Below are 18,138 nucleotides of genomic sequence, written 5' to 3' on the forward strand. Positions count from 1 at the left end.
CTCTCTGCTAGCTAGGGTTCTTCGGTTAATTTACTAAGGTTTTAGTTATGGCAGTAGGTTAATTAGGTTATCTATTTAGTTATGAATTTAGCTAGGTTTATTTAGTTTTGGACATGTCATATTTGAAAAATGATGATTATGTGCAGGGTAAATGATCCGAGTGGCCTATGTTACGCCGGAATGTTGATTCATTTCCGTTCCGGTGAATTTCAGGCGCTCGATATGACCTTTTTTAGCAAAGGTCATGCCGAAATTTTCCATGAATTTTGGCATGATAGTTTTCTTTTTGGCAAACATAGATTTCTTTTTTATGTCATTTTTCTTTTTTTCTATACCTACTAATAAAGCAAGGTGCGTTTCGCCAATTTTTTCATCCGTTCACCGCTAAAAATAATTTTGTTTCCTATATCCGAGGTGGTACTAAGTTTGTATATGTTTGTCAGCTAGAAAAAGAATTTCCGTACGTGGGCCGCACACTATGGCCCAGCAAAGCCAGCCCACGTATTTTTCTGCCCACGCACTTGGGAAAATTCTATTTTCCACACAGGGCGATAAATAGTTGAGTTTCCCACCGGACAACCAATATTGAGCTGGCCAATTTTTCTTTTTTTTGTGTTTTACTTCTATTTTCATTCTTAGTTTCGTATCTCTCTTTTCTCATCCAAGTTTATTTTCCTTTTAGAATTTATTTCTTAAATTTAAAAATCCTCAGAAATGTTCCGAATTAATTTTTTTTGAAAATGTTCAAAATTCAAAATTTTTGTTACTATTTAAAAAAACATTCCGAACTTGCAAAGAGTTTCCCATTTTTTCAGAAAATATTTCTTCAAAATTGTTCGAGATGTCTAAAAATCAAATAGCATTTTAAAAATGGTCCAAATTCGAAAAATATTCTTATTTTTGTGAAATTTTCATAATAAAAAATAATGTTCGTTTAAAAAAGATACATATTTTCTATTTTTTTGAATTTTCAACACATGTTCCTGTTTTTAGAAAATGTTCACAGATTTAAATAATTTTCACGTTTTTAGTTGGAGTTTCGTACAGGACAACCAATATTGGGCTGGCCCAATTTTCTTTATTTCTGTGTTTTACTTCTATTTTTATTCTTTTTCCTATCTATTTTTTCCCTTCCAAGTTTATTTTTATTATAGATTTTATTTCGTAAATAAAAAATTCTCAAAAAAGTTCAGACTTAAGATTTGTTTTTTTAAATGTTAAGAATTCCAAAAAAAATTCTATTTTAAAAAAATATTCGAAACTTGCAAAAAGGTTCCCATTTTTTCAGAAACAATTATTGCTTTTCAAAATAGTTTGAGATGTCTAAAAACAAAATAGCATTTCAAAAATGCTCCAAATTCGAAAAATATTCTGTTTTACTGAAATTTTCATAATTAAAAATAATGTTTTGTATAAAAGATACACATTTTCTAAAAATCTTACGAATTTTGAACATATGTTCCTTTTTTAAAAATGTTCACAAAGTCAAATAATGTTAATGTTTTTATAAAAGAATTGGTGTTTTCAGAAAATATTTGTGAATTGAAAAAGATGTTTCCTTTCATATTTTGTTCGCGTTTTAAAAGGTGTACATTATTTTCAAAAAACTATTCCAGATTTAAAATATTATTCATGTTTCCTAGAATATTCAAAAACTTCATACTTTAAAGTCCCCTGGATTGGAAGGATTGAAAGGAAAAATAGATTGAATAACCCATGGTTCCTCCCCGACGCACGATGACATAACAAAACTCTTAAACACCATCGATCAATGAATGAAAAAATAACTGATTGATTCCTCCACACGCTGCGAAACCGAGAAGCTAATCGTTTCTTTTCTTTGTGTGCACATAGGGTTTTGCTTGCACATATAATTCTCACTGACTTTAATTGCATACTATTTTATCTCCCGTTGCAACGCACAGGCATATGTGCTATCATACTTTTTAAATTAAACGAGGAGACTTAATCATAGGAAACATGTCGAACAACGGAGAAACTGGGCCTTCTGACCAAGATGCAGACGAGATGGATTATGAGGGTGAACAAGAGTACCTCGACTATTTGACTGCTAAGCAAGGTTTGCAGGTCGGCCTCGATGATGGTACTGACGCCGACATCGACACCGACGGCGCCGGCACCGATTGCGGCGCCGAGACCGATGGCGGCACCGAGACCGGCGGGGAAGGTACCGGCGCCGATGCCGCTACCGAAAAGAACAAGCCGAAGAAGCAGAGGATACGAAAACCTAACAAACTAGGGATTGGATGACTAGTGATCACAAAGATGGCACCTGGCAAGTTTGAGCCATTAGAGCCGGAAGAACCTCGCAAGTGCTATGGGAACCAAGTAGGATGCATCCTACGGGAATGCGCGAGCATCAACGACGATGACTTAAGGAGTGAAGAACATTTGACGCAGTTGCTCCTGAGGAAGTAGCACAAGAGATTCAAGTTCCCCGACCGGGATGATAACATAGAACAACCGTGGGATGATCCGAAGATGAAAAATATTAACAATCACGCCATGGGCATGTTCAGCAATGATTTGGCCTCCTGGAAAGGGAGGGTGAAATGAGCTATTGAGGCTGAGGAACCCCTGTCCAAGATTCTGGAGGAAAATCTGACACTTACGGAAGAGGAGTTTGAAAAGTTCAAGGACACTTGCGCTACCGAGGCAGCCAATGTTAAGGCTGCAAAATTCAAGAGCCTTCAGCAAAGGAACACGGGGAAGCATTGCCTCGGAAGTCGTGGCTACCTCGGTAAAAGGCATATATGGGATAAGGAGGACGCGGAACGTGAAGCCGCGGGTATCCCAGACCCCTTCGCGAAGTTCACCAACCCCTTGGAGCGTGACTTCATCAGGGCTCGCTACAAGTGGGACAAGGAAAAGAAGGTTTTTTACACGGACAAGATCACGAGGAAATTGATTAGACTACTGGTAATTACTCTTTTACCACCTTACATTTAGCTCCATATCTAGTCGACTACACATTCCTAAACGCTTCACGCTCCTTCTGCAGGAGAAGCAACACCAGCTTGCAGCCGAAAGCCCTACTTCTCCAATGAGGCCTAAGTGGGACACCCCTCTCAACCGGGCCTTGAATGAACTTAAGGGACTCCCTTTGGGCCAGCGGCCGCAATATGGTTGTGTGCACGGTGCTATAGACGGCGCCACGTGGAAGGTGTTTTACAACGAGGGCCCGGATGCCAAGAAGCAGAAAAAGAAGTTTAGTCAGGCGGACATCGACGCGAAGGTGAAGCTTGCGGTCGAGAAAAAAGCAGCTGAGGACGCGAAAAAACAGCCGAGAAGAAAAATGAGTTGCTACTGCAAGCAGTCAATGCAGCTATAACTGCCTGCAGAAATGATTTCGCTACTAACTTGGTTCCAACTATCATCAACTGGACGAAGGAAAATCCAGACAAGATGGTACATGATTTCTCGTTGCCCAGTTTCGTCGGGAGCAACTCCATGAACAACAACACCATCGCACCATCACTTGCTCATGCAACCGGGCCTCCTCTCGCAGCCGCTCCCATTCATAGCAGCCCGTCCTCAGTCTCTGGCGCGCTAGGTGGGCCTTCGTCTTTGATTGAGCTCGACGCCGTCACTGTAATTACATGTCGCACCAACATATAGATATATAGATATAATATTCCATTTTCTTTGCCTTTCGGATGTTTTACGCCACAGACATATGTGTTGCAGGCCAAAGAAACCCCGTGCACCATGCTCTACTTGATCAAAGGCCAGAAGGTGGACGTGGGAAAGGGGATGATAATGGACCCCTTGCAACCCACGTTCCACAACCAGCCGATCCCCGCTGGGCACTTCAGTGTTAGCTTGTCCAGTGTGAAATCGGGGCACGAGCATTTGCCTCCTCCAGTACATCCTGTGAGAGAGGACGACGAGACCCCGCCATGGATTGGAAACTGCAAGGGTTGGGTGCTGCTATGGACGAAGAATCTTATTCGTCTGGAGCCGGCCGAGAGCACACCAATAACCACACATCAACAAGCATGTGCGGAGACCACCACCCCGCCTACGCAATTACCAGCTCATGTAGTGCCGGGTGAGAGCGGCGGACGACATGATGAAGGGGGTGCAATAGTACTGGCTGATGTAATTTGTCCTGTAGAACAGAGAATGGATGATGAGACGGAGGTCGACCCTATGGGCTTCCTCAATACAAACACGTATGACTGTGACATAGATATGATGAGTCAACCATATGACGAATCGGGCTATCAGCATGCTAATGAGGATATGGATGATATGCCCGGGCAGGAAGGTCGTAGCAGGGATTGCAAAAAGTCTCTCTTCATGAAATCCTCACAGGACACGCCTGAAGATGCCGCCTCAACACAGGCTCAACTAGCCGGGCGCGAGGGTCGTATAGTACTTAGCCCGGGAACACTGGGGCAGGGGTTAAGGAAGGGTCTGGAAGGTGTGCCCAAGAAAAAGGAGAGGAAGAGATCGGGGAAGATAGCTGCCTCCAAACAAGCTAGAGCACATAGCAGCCAGACGATGGATTCTGAAGAGCGTGTACCCGTGAAAGGTGCGGCCATGTTCCATCTCATGGGCAAGCCGATGCTACCGCCGAAACCGCTGGAGGCACTATCAGGGGATCTCAGGAGACTGCACGACCATGTGTTGTCGACTGAGAAAAGCCTACTAGTCTCAAAGGATCCAGGATATCTGACATACGCGGCTCATGTGCCTGAGGGGAAGTGCTACGTCGACACACGGCCCGCGGAGGTGTTCTTCCTGCGGTTTGACCATATCTTTGAGATGTTTCTGACAAGGCGGCTCGATTTTACAAGTGTCCGCCTTTTTGCGCTATATATGAGCTCCGTCATGAAGAGAGAAGAAGTCTTGCAAATCTCTTTGGTGGATCCATACTACATGCACGAGTCTTTCTTGAGTCTCGGCGACCTTGAGCGTGAAACTCTAGGGACTACCTCCAAAACTTCATGGTACAGAATAAGGACCACGAAATTGTCCTCCTGCCTTATCATCCAAAGTAAGTCAGTTCCGGACAACCCTTTCGTACATTTCAATCATTCCTTCTCGCTCATATGGAGAATAATTTGAGGTGTCTTTTCCGCGCAGCAACGGGCGCGTCGTCCTTATCGTTCTTTACCCGCGAGTCTCCCACGCCGTGTATTTCGACCCTTCTAGAGACTACGAGAAAAAGGACTAAACCCACATAATGAATATTCTAGATGATTCTCTCCAAGGCTTCAGCATTAGAGGTGGCCACGTGCAGATCAATAAAAAAAGGAACAAGAAGATGGGTTTCGCACATAAAACTAACTTCTCCTGCATCCATGTCCCAAAACCAAGCAAGAAGGATGGATTCTACATCGTCAATCTCATGATTGAGTTCAGCACGGATCACCAAAAGCTTCGCATGACAAGCAGAAATGATGATCATATCCACAAGTGGCTAGAATCTCATGGAGAAGCAGATTATAAACTTAGAGATGACTTCTTTCGCATCCAAAGGGACATTGCGACGATCATCATGAAAGAAGTCGTCGATGAGAAGGGGATCTTCCACCACGGCCCTATATCGCGAGCTGACGTCTGAACTCGCATAGGCATGCAACGTCTAGACCTCACGTCGTTCAAGAAGCTAGGGTCCATCCTTGATGATACGGAAGGATGGAACTTCTAGTGATTTACGATGCTGATGATGATGATATGTGTCGGTTGAACTTGTATACTTTCTGTAGCGATGAAACTTTGTGATGTCCACGGTCCTTGCCGAACTTGTGTAACGCTACTTTGTTAGTTTGCCTATGATGACCTGCGTACCTCTACTTAATTAGTTTGCATATTGTATGTTGCATCTAGTTGCTAACCCTTTATTTTTCGTGTTGCTCTAGTATATTTTGTTGCATATGATTGTACATCCTCTTGATGAAGATGCATCTCTAATAGGTACCTAGTTTCTTGATGGCGAAGTGCTATGTCGTGTACGAAGGGAAGGTTCCGGGAGTGTATGACGAGTGGCATGAGTGTCAGTCGCAAGTGCAGGGGGTCTCGGGTGCCAGCCATAAAGGCTTCAAAAGCAGACAAGAAGCACAAGCTAGTTACTTGAGGTTCAGGCGAGCGCGAGATAGGACTCATGATCGCCGCCTCATGTATTGCATAGTTCCACTATCACTCATACTGATAGCACTTCTCGCGTATATCATTGTTTAGATGGATGATGTTATAGTTGCAAGTATTCGAGACTTGCATGTATCGCTATTTTTGAGATGATGACGATATACCGCTTTGTGTTGGATGATAATTATGATGAGACTATTTGTATGTATATTCTATGATTACATTTGTGGTCTCACAGCGATTTGTATGTGTATGATGATGACATTTGTATCTGCTAAAGATTTGTGTATAAAGCCTGTTCAAATACAAAACAAATATGCAGGAAAAAAAAGCTACTAAAATTAGCAGTAGCGAGTGAAGAAAAGTTAGCAGCAGCGTGACAATAGCAGTAGCGCGTTCGTCCAAAGAGAGCTAGAGCTATTAGCAATAGCGAGCTTCCAAGCAGCACGCTGCTGCTACACTTGTATAGCAGTAGCGCGGGCGCGCACGCGCTGCTGCTATGAGTTAGCTGTAGTGCCCTATTAGTAGCGCCGGTGCCTGCGCTACTGGTAGGCCAAAAATCCGCGCTGCTGCTAGGCTTTTCCCTAGTAGTGTAAACATGTAAATCAATTCCATGTATAAATACATGTACAATTCCATAATGAGGTATTCCGAATATTAACAATTCCAAGCAATCTGAATATAGTTGCAGGACACATAATTCCAACAGTAACCATTCTGACAATGTTAGAATAGAAGTAATATGTCATATCTATTGTTTTGTATGCTTAAATTTTAGAGTAAATCCCCCATAATCACAACTTTTGAAGGACTCGTGTCAGAAAATGCAACTTTTTGAGTTGGTGCCACAAAAGCCCAACTTCTATGCTAATGATTCTCACAAGAGCCCCAAAACACATTTGGTGGGCCTTCCACTACTGACACAACGATGAAAATGGCTCAGATGGCGGTGCGAATGACGATGGAGGTACTGGTGGCCTCTGAGACCATGCCCACAAGGTCACCGTCCGCTAGTTAGTTTATTAGATTAGTTTAGTTGAATTATGTCAAACTTGTTAAATTTCATATGTGTTAGCATTTATTACAATCTATTTGCTTAAATTTTGTCTGTGTTGGCATGTATTTATGTTCGATGCGTTTGAAATGGGCAAACATTTTGTGACCACAGTTGGACGACCCGCGCACGAGATGTCCATGGACACGTCCGAACATGCTCGTGGACATTTGGTGGTAGATGTTTGGTGATCCAGGTTAGAAATGCCCTTATTTAAAGCACTGCAAGACGTGTCCAAGAATATTTGGCGAGGAATTTTGGTGATCCAGGTTGGAAATGCCTTTATTTATTGCACAAGCTAAGCATAAGCGCAAGATATCAAGCTTGCAGCAATTGTACTAGACAAATTAAAAATACAGGAGGCAAGCAAGTCCCTAGGACAACTCCAACGTCATGCATCAAAACGTCCGGAAACATTTGAACAACGCAGTCTGGACACTTATGGCCATCCAATGCCATCCACAAAACGTCTGCGATGAGGTCTGGACATCCGAAATACCACAAACTGAAAGCAAAGCCGGCAGAGGTTTGTGGGCGTTCAAACCTCCGTCGTGTAGGCCTTCGACACCCGTAGCCCACCCGAAAACCTCACCTATAGCCCGAATTTTCTCACTCCTTTTCCTCCCTTTGCTCTGTATCCGTGTAGTCCGACACTGGCATTGCCGCTGTAATACCCACTCAGCCACCCATGCATTGTCAGACCTCCATCACTCATCGGGCGACACTCCTGTTGAAAAGATGTCGAGAGGGCATTTGGAATGCTTCAAGCACGTTTTTACGGTTGTTCGAGAACCTGTCAAACTGTGGGATGCAGAGACGTTGTAGGAGGTGATGGCAAATTGTGTGATCATGCACCACATAATTGTGGAGGATGAGGGTGACGGAGTTCACCATGGTCGGAATCTGAGCACATGGTGATCATATCCGGATTTTATAGTGGAACCCGTGGATGTTTGAAAATTGTATCCAAATGCAACCCCGAAAATAACATTTGATTTCAGAATGATCTATTTGAGCATTTGTGGACATTCAGCATTCCGTTTGACTATGATCTGTTTGAGCATTCATGGACATTCGCGGGCGCTTCGAGTCGAGAGCGTAACTTCAAAATATGTCTTAATAAGTTGAATTTAAATTTAAATTATTTATTAAAAAAGTCATGTTTGAGTTGTAATATTTGTATTTGATTTATTATTGTTTGCACAACATGATTCTGGACTAAGATGATATTTATTGATAATTATTTTGAGTGCTTTGGATATAAGAAAATAAATAGTGATGCATATTTGATGTATCAGGTTGGATTGCCGCCCCCTTATTCGTTGTCGTGTCATTTGATGTTCTGTTTTGATGCACGCTGGTTGGACTTGCCCTTAGTTTAGTTGTTTGTTCAAAAGAAGACCATGAGATTGTGCATGCAAAACCAGCTCCTCCAGTTGACGTGTCAAAGAGGATTTTATGCAGCTATCTGGATACACTATACTGCATTAACACAGACCCAAATTATGATCCGGTTAAAGGAAAAGCAGCTACCACGTTATGCTTTGCACATATTGATTCAATCTTTACCTACTAATAAGCCAGCTATTGCCTCTGGTCGTCCGTCGTGGCAGTTTTGCGAAAAAGTCCCCGCGTTTCTGAGAAATTAACCCGCAATCCTCGTCATAAGTCATCCCCGAACCAGTAGGAAGGATACAAAATAAAAAAGAATAGCGCAGCCACCCGCAGTCCCGCACGACCTTGCCTCCTCGATCCCATCTCGACATCCATCCCGCCGCCACCTCCTGCCCCGCCCCACCGTGCGCCGCCCGCCGCCGCCGCGCCTGCGCCGACGTCCCCCGTATCCATGCTCCTCTGTCCGAATCCCGCCGCCGCGCCCGTCCCGCTCACCGTGGCCGATGATCGTTTCCCTCCCCAAACGGCGGCCATAATGAAGGGCGTCGCCCAGCTCCTGACCGGCGGACGGACTCGCCGGGTCCCCGCTCCTCGGGGCCAGCCCCTCCTCCGTGGATCGCGCATCGGCTTGGAGGCCCCTCGGGGCTGCCGCCGGTGCGGGAGTTCCTGCGCGGCCGTGCGGGCTGCGGACCGAGCGGCGGGGCCCGTGTGCGTTCCCGGCGAAGGCTTGCTGGGGCTGGCCGGGATCTGAGGTTGGTTGATATGTTCATGTAAAGATTGACACTCCTTCTTTTTCGTTTTTATCTTCTTCCCAGTTCACGTGCAGGGACTAGATTGCTGGCTAGATCTTCCTAACTGAACCACTTGATGTTAAACTCTGTACGTGTATAGCTAGATTGCCTGCTAGATCTTGCTTTATAAATTATTCATTGCCTTCCATACAAAGGTTCTGGTTTTGACTTTTGTTTCAGATATTAATTTTTGTTCTAGCTCTTTTTTGTACAGACAATGTGTGTGCTGTTTAAACGATGATTATGACATTGCGAGGCCTGGTACAGATTGTATTTATAATGTATCTATTTCCAGTTTTGGTTAAGAGTTGTTACTTGATACAACGTGCTTTTCAATTGCAGGTCCATGATGCAGTTCCACCTCTCTCCGTAGCACAAAACCTTTCTTGCCACACATTATGCAAGTCATCCTCATTGATCATACATTTATAATTTCTTCACGGTTCGGTATATCACATATATTAGGATGTTAACGCCACTCATGGGTTGGATGCTATAGCATAAGGAAAATTGATAGCCAGCCATGATCGTCCATCCATCAATTTAGTTTGCTTTTTCTTCTGTTGTTAGTTTCTACTACTTTGCTAGCTAAGTGATGTCTATCTGAAGCTGTGAACCTTATGAACCCTGATCTGAATCTTGGTGTTTGCGAATTCTGAATGAAGGGCATGGAACCAGTCCTTCTAAATGAATTTGCTGATGAGTGTGTTGCATTGTTGATTTCATGGTTATTCTTCTTTTTGAATACATGGCTATTCTTGGGTTTGAGCCATAGGCATGCAGCAATGAAATCTAATTGCATTGATGCCGAGAGGCGAGAGGAAAGTTCTCGCCTTGGGCTTGATCCAGGTCAGGGAGGATTGGAGATTGAATGAATTTGCTGGGCTTTTCACACTAATTTAAGGCAGATAAAATGAAAATTAGTTAGAAAATAGAAGTGACTGGATAGGGAGAGAGAGAGACTTGTTCGAAACAGAGTGGGGTTGGGAATATGACAAATTTTCAGCTATGACAATGAGCAATAATTAAACTATCTGGTGGTTATGTTGTTCAGCAGGCTGAGTGCACACAAAATCACTCCATTCGTTGGAATAAAATGAGAAGGCGCGGTGCACACAGACGCTGGTGAATCCAAGACGCGGCGACTTCTCGGTCCTGCCATCTAACTATTGCATTTACGAGTGATGCAATTTTTAAACGGGTTTGGTTTCTGTCAATAAATTAAACATGAATGAGTCTCCAAAAATAAAATACTATTGCAAAAGGGCCCGTGCGTTGCAACGGGACAAAAAAACATATCACAATCTTCAATGTAATTATGTAACACTTATTTAATTTATTTTTTTCAAACGTCAGAAATAAAGCTACATTAAGTATTTCTTTTTGGACTATGGAATTTGGACGTATCGTAGACATGTTTGTCATGACCCATTTCAGCTCTTCGATGAAAGAGTTTTTCAATCATTTTTATTTTTGTTGTTCAGAAAAACATGAATATATATTTAATTTGAGAAGGATTTTTTTTCCTAATTTGTTAGAATATTTTTTAAATGGAATCATTTTTTTGAGATGGAAATGGAATCATTTTTATGGTGACTAACATTTGGAATATTATATTTCATCTGTAATAACTTTCGTGAGCATCAAACAATGATGCATCCTAAACATAATTTTAAAAATGATTAACCTGGAAGATAATAGCATATTTAAAATCTACATATTTTTCTGAGAAATTTTCATATATAACATGTTAGATTTGAAGTTAGGATTTGAGAGATACCACTATTTTTAAAATATTTGAATTTGAAAAAAGAAATTGAACAAAGAGAAAAAGCATGTTGGGTCGAGCAGCCAAAAAGGAAAGGAAGAACGGTCACGTTGTGCAGCCAAAAAGGAAAGGAAGAAAAAAAAAGAAAGGGATTCGAACCCAGGTCTACAGAATGGAGGACACAAGCTCCAACCACCCGGGTAGGACATATGCTTGTTTTATATTAGAGTGTGGCATCCTATATGAACCAGACGCGAGGCGGATGCAGCCGCAGCGAACCGTTTTTTCTCACTTACCGGTGGCATAGTGGGTAATTAGTGCGAACTTTGGTGGTAATTTTTCTGACGGACGACCAGAAATACTATTTGCTTTATTATTATTAGGGAAAGATTTGAAGAATTCACTTCACAAGAGCACATGGTTCCAGTAACCTCTTTCATGTCATTTAATCATATGTCTTATTGATTTAGTTGCATTTTACATATTGCTTTTTTCTCATATTATTAGTTGATAGGGAAATTTTACAGATCACATGCTTATAGGAATGCCTCAATATTCTCATGGCAGAATGAGGATGGGGGATTCCGTGATCCAACATCTGTTGTACCATCAGGGCTGATGGCATTCTTTAGCAATACTAAGCCCCTTGATAAATCATGCCTTGATAAATCATGACATGAGATGGGCCTTGGATATAATCCAAACATCAGCCCTGGGTGATCTGTGGTGATGCACCTTAATTGAAATATGAACCATGGCTTTATTGGGCTAGAGAGAGTTTTTTTCCTTTTCGTTGCAATGCACGGGCATTTTTGCTAGTACACAATAAAAAGCTGCAACCTGATGTGATGTGGTCGCGCCCTGTGTACGGCCGAAAAAATGCAATGTTTGATGGTTCTTTCCTAGGCAGGAGCATGCACGGTTCTCAGAGACCATGAGGAGGCAATTATATCAGTGCGTGCAGGCAATTCTGTTTTTGTAATGATGCCTTAGACTCTGACCTTCTAGCCATTTAGGAAGTATATCTCTTACACTGCAGTGGTGTTCCCTGCCATTGGATTTTGAAAGCGATTGACAGTCATCAGTCATGATGATAAAGCGACTGACAGTTATGATGATAAAAAATACTCCATCGGTTCCTAAATAGATGACCCAACTTTGTATTAACTTTATATTAAGATTAGTATAAAATTGATACATCTATTTTGAAACGGAGGGAGTACTAGAGAAGGCAACAAATCGAATGATGATGATCAAGAGTAGAGAAGGCAATAAATCAAAGTGATCAAGAGTAGAGAAGGCAACAAATCAAAGTATGTTTTTTAGGATATCAAAAGAAGCAAACGGGATTCTTGTATTACTTATATTCGACGTAGCAAATAAATCTAGTCATTTTATGACAAATTTTTATTACTCATATTCGCCATAGCAAATATATCTAGTCATTTTATGGCAAATTTTGAGAGATCCGAACGACGCATTGTTGTTTGGCTTGGATCAGCCCGCGACGCTTTAGAAAATTTTGAACTTGACTATAAACTTAGCTTTTGGAGTAACGTAAGAATTTGTTCACAAAAAAAAGTGTTAAGGTCCTTCTTTCCAAGGCGGTCTTCATTTTAGAATGATTCGCAAAAGAAAAATCTTCATTTTAGAACGAACGTCCTCACAAATGATAAAAATGGCATGGTTTTCCTTGAACAGAAAGGAGAGCCTGATTTCCTTTAGAGAGAAACAAGTTTAGTCGTACACTATTTTTTTTTTGAGGGATTTTTTTTTAGGGATAGTCGTACACTAATTTTTTTTCAACATAAACATAACAAACACAACGCACGCTTTATGCAGAGAAGTGTCCCTGACACGGATGCGATAAGAGACAACTTTTCGTTCAGCTTCATCTTATTATTGAACAAAGATCACGTGGAACTGGAAGGCTTTGACACGTAGCTATGCAGAGGAAGCAGCCAGCCGGAGCCGGCGGCTCAGTGCTGTCCCGACAGCTTCTCCTTGATCTTGTCCATGATTCCCTTCTTCTCGCCGGTGCCAGTGCCGGCGCCGGCCATTCCTGTGTGGCCTTGCTGCCCGTAGGCTGCACCAGTTCCAGTTCCCGGCCCGTAGGCTCCTCCAGTCCCTGTCCCCGTCGCCATGTGCTGCTGGTTGTCCTTGTGGCCGCCGGGGAGCTTCTCCTTGATCTTCTCCTTCATTCCCTTCTTCTTCCTCCCGCCCATGCCGTCGTCCTCCGAAGACTGCACAGTGTACACGCACAGAGCCATGGAAATGAACATCTAAACATACTAAAGCACAAGAATGTGTAGACATGTGTCGACAGAGAATCATACCGAGCTGGAGCTGGAGCTGCCGGACCGATGCAGTATCCCACCGGTCTTGTGCTCCTCCCTGCGGGCCTGGAACTGCCCGCCGGTGCCGGGAGCGGCGTGCGCTCCTCCGACGCCGCCGAGCGGGAACGGGTTGCCGTACTCGTCGACGCGGTTGGCGGGGTTGTCGTGCTGCCCTTGGAACTCCATCTTACTACTGCTCTTTCCTGAACCAGACTGCGAGTTGAAGTGTTGTCTGTAGCTTTGGGCTTTGGATGACAGACAGCTCGTGGGTTGTGGACTTGTGGTGTGATGCCTAGTGGATATTTATACCGTAGCGGCAGGCCGGGTTGTAACGGGATGTGGCAGGCCAGGTGGCCACTGCAGAGGGGTACGTGTGCATGCGTGGTGAATCGGGACGCGCAAGTGGTCGGCGTTGGCGTACGGATAGCCGGGACGTGTGCACGCGCCGCGGTCCTGAACGTGTCGGTGGCGCCACGTACGCATTCGACTGTTCTGGAAGGATGACTTGACAGGTTAGCTCCTCGTTATATCTCGATGTCTCTACTCCAATAAATTCTTAGGCCTCTTTGATTTGTAGAATTTTGAAAATATAGAAATAGGAAAAGTATAGAATTGTAATGGTATGTCACTTGAATTTTATAGGATTAGCAAAAAGTGTTTGATGTCACATGAAAAACAAAGGGATTGTAAAAAAGAGATTAGAGTGTGTTAGATTTCCTATGAAATGTAATACAAAAGATTCTATAGAATAAATTCCTATGGGATCCAATCCTATAAATCAAAGGGTCGATATAAGAGAAAATCCTAAGGATTCAATTCTCCAAAAATTCTAAAAAGTTCCTTTGAATCAAAGGAGCCCTTAGTCGGCGACTATGATGTGTTTATCATCTATAATTTCAGACCATCGAATTTTCATCTAATGCATGTAAAGGCAAGGCATGACAATTTTGCAAAACACGTCCATCAATTCATCCAAAATTTCACGGAACTCCTTATTCTTTCTGGTCCAACCCCATATCTTTCAAACTCAAGCCACTCAATTTCTCTAGGCCTATGACACCTAGAACCTTCCCCGCCACCGGCCCCTCCGCCTGTCACCCGAACGCCAATGCCCCCCTCCCCCTCCATCTAACCGCCACCCACATCTCGACGCCGCCTACAACGCCCTCGTTCTTCTGCGCCTCCGCTCCTAGCTTGCCCCATCCAAATTTCGTCCCGAGCAAGCCGCCCAACCTATGCACGAGACACTCGTTTTTTATGCCCTCTGTGACGAGGGTGCCAAGCTGCCGGATTGGGTGGAAATCGCCCAAATCCCAAGTTGAGCTCACCCGGCAACTGCCTCGAGCTCGACCATAGGAAACCACCGCCACCGCATGCAAGGTGCTCGACACTTAGCCTAGGTGTCTCGTGCGAGGATACACATCCCGTGGATCCAGTGAAGATTGGCCCTAATCCCAGTGCCAGCTCGTCCTGCCGCTGCACCGAGCTCGCCTATAGGTCGCCATCATTCCTCTGATTGGAGTCACTCATGTGGGCGGATCAACAACCAGGTTGCATGCCTCTAGGTGTTATATTATGCAATTAAATTTGTCCGCTCTTGATGAGCTGATATATATAGCAGTTCATTTTTCTGTCTAAATGTGTGTATGTCAAGAAGCAACTACAGAGATCAGTTTTGTTCCCTGAATTATGTTTGATATGGGCAGCAACTACAATGCAATGGATAATGTGTACTTAGCTATTTGTTATGCATTAAAAGACGATGCATTTTTGTTCCAAATCTGATGCCTGTTTGTGCTTCTTCTGTATCAGACACTTCGAGCAGACCTGATTGCATTTGTTTGTTATGGAAGTGTCGGTTAGTGCAGATGTTTAATGATTATACGGATAAGAATTTGGATTTGCACATACTTTACTTTTGGTAAGAAATACATACGATTTATTCAGCGACTTGAGATTTCAATCTGAACGAATGGAGCTTGCCGTCCTTTGAAGAGCTGTGTAATTGTTTGTATAACTAGCTAAATGCCCGTTCGTTGCGAGGGAACAATTTTTTTTAGGGTTGGCACCATTACTAGAGCACAATCAAGTCTTTCTTGTTCACTACATTACCAATGAATGATTGCACATGAATGTTTTCTATTTTAAAATCAATCATCTTGTCTCATGAAGCATACGGACCTCAACACAACAAACATGTCATCAAGAAGTTCCATCGCACAAAATCAACAAAGAACGCAATCTAATGTTATTAAGCTTAGATATACTAGAATAGGATAGAAGTAACACTATCTACCACCGCCACCCTCACTAAAAACACAAAGTACTTAATTTTGCTACAAAACAGCTCACACCTTTCAACCTCTATTTACCCCCCCCCCCCCACGCACCAGTGCAGCATACACCCCCAAGCCACTCAGCTCTAATAATGTGACATAATCTTTTTGATTTGTCATCTCCAACAAGCAATGCTTAATAACAATTTTTTCAATGATCATGTTTTACAGTCTGAAACATGTACACTTATATATTGGTACACAAAAAGTACACACATGACTTTCCCCTTATCATATAGCTGCCTTGGATTATTATGTTACATCTTGCAAACAAATGCTTAACGTACTATAGTCCACTGTAGGCAAGTCTTCTGGCATGCATTCTTTCTTGTATATATATTACTCTCTCCACCCATAATATGGATGGAGGGAGTACTACTTAATTGAACACACTTTCACCATCTTCTTACATTAGATACAACAAGATTTGGCTGTAACATGATGAAAATCAAAGTCACCTACTGCCTGTTACTTGAGAAAAACATAAAAACATTATTTATTTTCTAGCTAGAAACTCTATGCTTAGTAAGATTAGTAACTTCTGACCTACATAGTTCAATTATCTTCAATTTGTTTCTCATGATGATGCTAAGTCCAATTTGCCTACGTGGCTTTTTTTTGCCAACTCAGCCTGACGGGTGAGCCCGGTCGATTAGTGACATCATCCAAACTCTTAACATCTACCATGAGTATTTTTTGCCACTGTCAAATTTTCGGTGTGGTGCACTCTGCAACATTTTGTAAAGTGGTGGTCTTTTACATTTCGTGACATGAATGTGGTGGTTCCGTGGATTTTACTCCAGGGACATTGATTGTCGTACATGCTAGCTCAGGTTGGTTCATGCCAGCTCTTTCATACTAGCTGCTGATGCAATGCGGACGCTACTGATGTTGCTTCTCAGAAATATGTTGCCCGCTCATGCAAACATGCGGGCTCTTGTACTGATCTGAGACTTTTAGATAATGTAAACATGCATAGCTTGTACTCCCTCTATAAAGATATATATTTTGCAGTGAAATATAAGATCTTCTCAATCATTATACTAGTGATCTAGAAGATCTTATACTTTCTTTACAGAGGGAGTACAAGTTAACAAACAAATACTAAAGTACATTTCAGCATAATAAGCACATGGCATGAGCCTTGAAAACTAAAGAAAAATCTCAGGACATCAAGTGGCATCTCCTCTCTTGACGTATCTCTTGACAGATCTTTTTTCACAAGCACAACCTGAAAAGTAAAAGACATAACCGTGCTTCCCCCAAAAAGGAAAACCACAATTGTGCTTTGTACCTTTTTGAGTTTCCTTTTTTATGTTTTTATTTTTTATTTTTTATTTTCTGGTTTTTATTCAGAAAAAGTTCATCCAAACCTATTAACACAGGATATTTAATTTCAAATATCTCGATGTGAAAAACACAACAGAGAAAACAATTATTGATTTGGACGCATGGTTCAAGAGATAAAACTTTTTGAGAAACCAAATGTACAAAAAAAACTATAAGAGAAGTGGGAGGCTGGGAGTGACCTTTGGTTAGTGTTAACAAGGTAATTAAAGCTTTAAAGTTCACACAAGTTTGTTTAGGGACTTCACAAAAGTTTTTTTGGAGCAAATTCCCAAAAGCTACAAATGTGAGAAAAACCCACAACCTATATTTTTGTTGAGTAACTACCCACAGCTATATAGAGATCCAAAGTGTGCTGCACATAAGGCTACCCAGCCCACTGTTGGGTAATGTAGTAATTGAAAGTGCGTTATATCGACTAGAGGAGGGGTGAATATGCGATTTTTATGAAAGTCTTCAAAACGTTGGAGTTATGAAGACAAACAATGAAGATTTTGCCTATTACTATGCAGCGGAAGTTAGATTACACTAGGCAAGCCATGGTCAAGTATTCAATAGAGTGAAAGCACAAAGACAAACAGCTGCAGTGTAATAAGGATCAGGTAGGAAGAAGTTATGAAGTTATGAAGCCAAACAGATCATACATTCACGTTGTGAAGACAAAAGATAGAGCAAGCATGCAATGGCTTCACAATGAGTAACAGTAAGAAAAAGGAAGTGAAGATGAAACCGGTGACTCGTTGAAGACAATGATGTGTTGGACCAGTTCTAGTTGGTGTGACAACTGTACGTCTGGTTGGAGCGGCTAGGTATTTAAACCTTAGGACACACAGTCCCGGACACCCAGTCCTGAACACGCAGCTCAGGACACCAAGTCCTCACCGTATTCTCCTTGAGCTAAGGTCACATAGTCCTCGCCCAATCACTCTGGTAAGTCTTCAAGGTAGACTCCCAAACCTTCACAGACTTCGTTCACTGGCAATCCACAATGTCT

At 42.5% G+C, this 18,138-nt stretch overlaps 1 protein-coding gene and 1 long non-coding RNA gene across 2 annotated transcripts; one reads left to right on the top strand and one right to left on the bottom strand.

Moving 5' to 3' along the window:
• Positions 1-8,881: 8,881 nt before the first annotated feature.
• On the top strand, positions 8,882-10,741 carry LOC119303449. The gene is made up of 2 exons (XR_005147916.1): positions 8,882-9,618; positions 9,700-10,741. It is a non-coding gene; the product is annotated as an uncharacterized LOC119303449 (long non-coding RNA).
• Positions 10,742-12,812: 2,071 nt separating this feature from the next.
• On the bottom strand, positions 12,813-13,726 carry LOC119298113 (dehydrin Rab15-like). Its single transcript, XM_037575628.1, has 2 exons — positions 13,462-13,726; positions 12,813-13,368 (listed from the first exon to the last, which is right to left on the bottom strand). Exons 1-2 carry the CDS (start codon positions 13,645-13,647, stop codon positions 13,105-13,107), a joined length of 450 nt encoding a protein of 149 aa, XP_037431525.1. The 5' UTR covers positions 13,648-13,726; the 3' UTR covers positions 12,813-13,104.
• Between the last annotated feature and the right edge of the window lie 4,412 nt (positions 13,727-18,138).

Source organism: Triticum dicoccoides, chromosome 5A (genome assembly GCF_002162155.2).
Source record: "Triticum dicoccoides isolate Atlit2015 ecotype Zavitan chromosome 5A, WEW_v2.0, whole genome shotgun sequence".
NCBI classification, from domain to species: domain Eukaryota; kingdom Viridiplantae; phylum Streptophyta; class Magnoliopsida; order Poales; family Poaceae; genus Triticum; species Triticum dicoccoides.

Bases quoted from the DNA above. Each gene is read 5' to 3' on its own strand.
- LOC119298113 (XM_037575628.1), bottom strand. From the start codon at position 13,647: ATGGAGTTCCAAGGGCAGCACGACAACCCCGCCAACCGCGTCGACGAG. The intron at 13,369-13,461 runs GTATGATTCTCT...TACACTGTGCAG, and splicing joins GCAGCTCCAGCTCCAGCTCG to TCTTCGGAGGACGACGGCAT.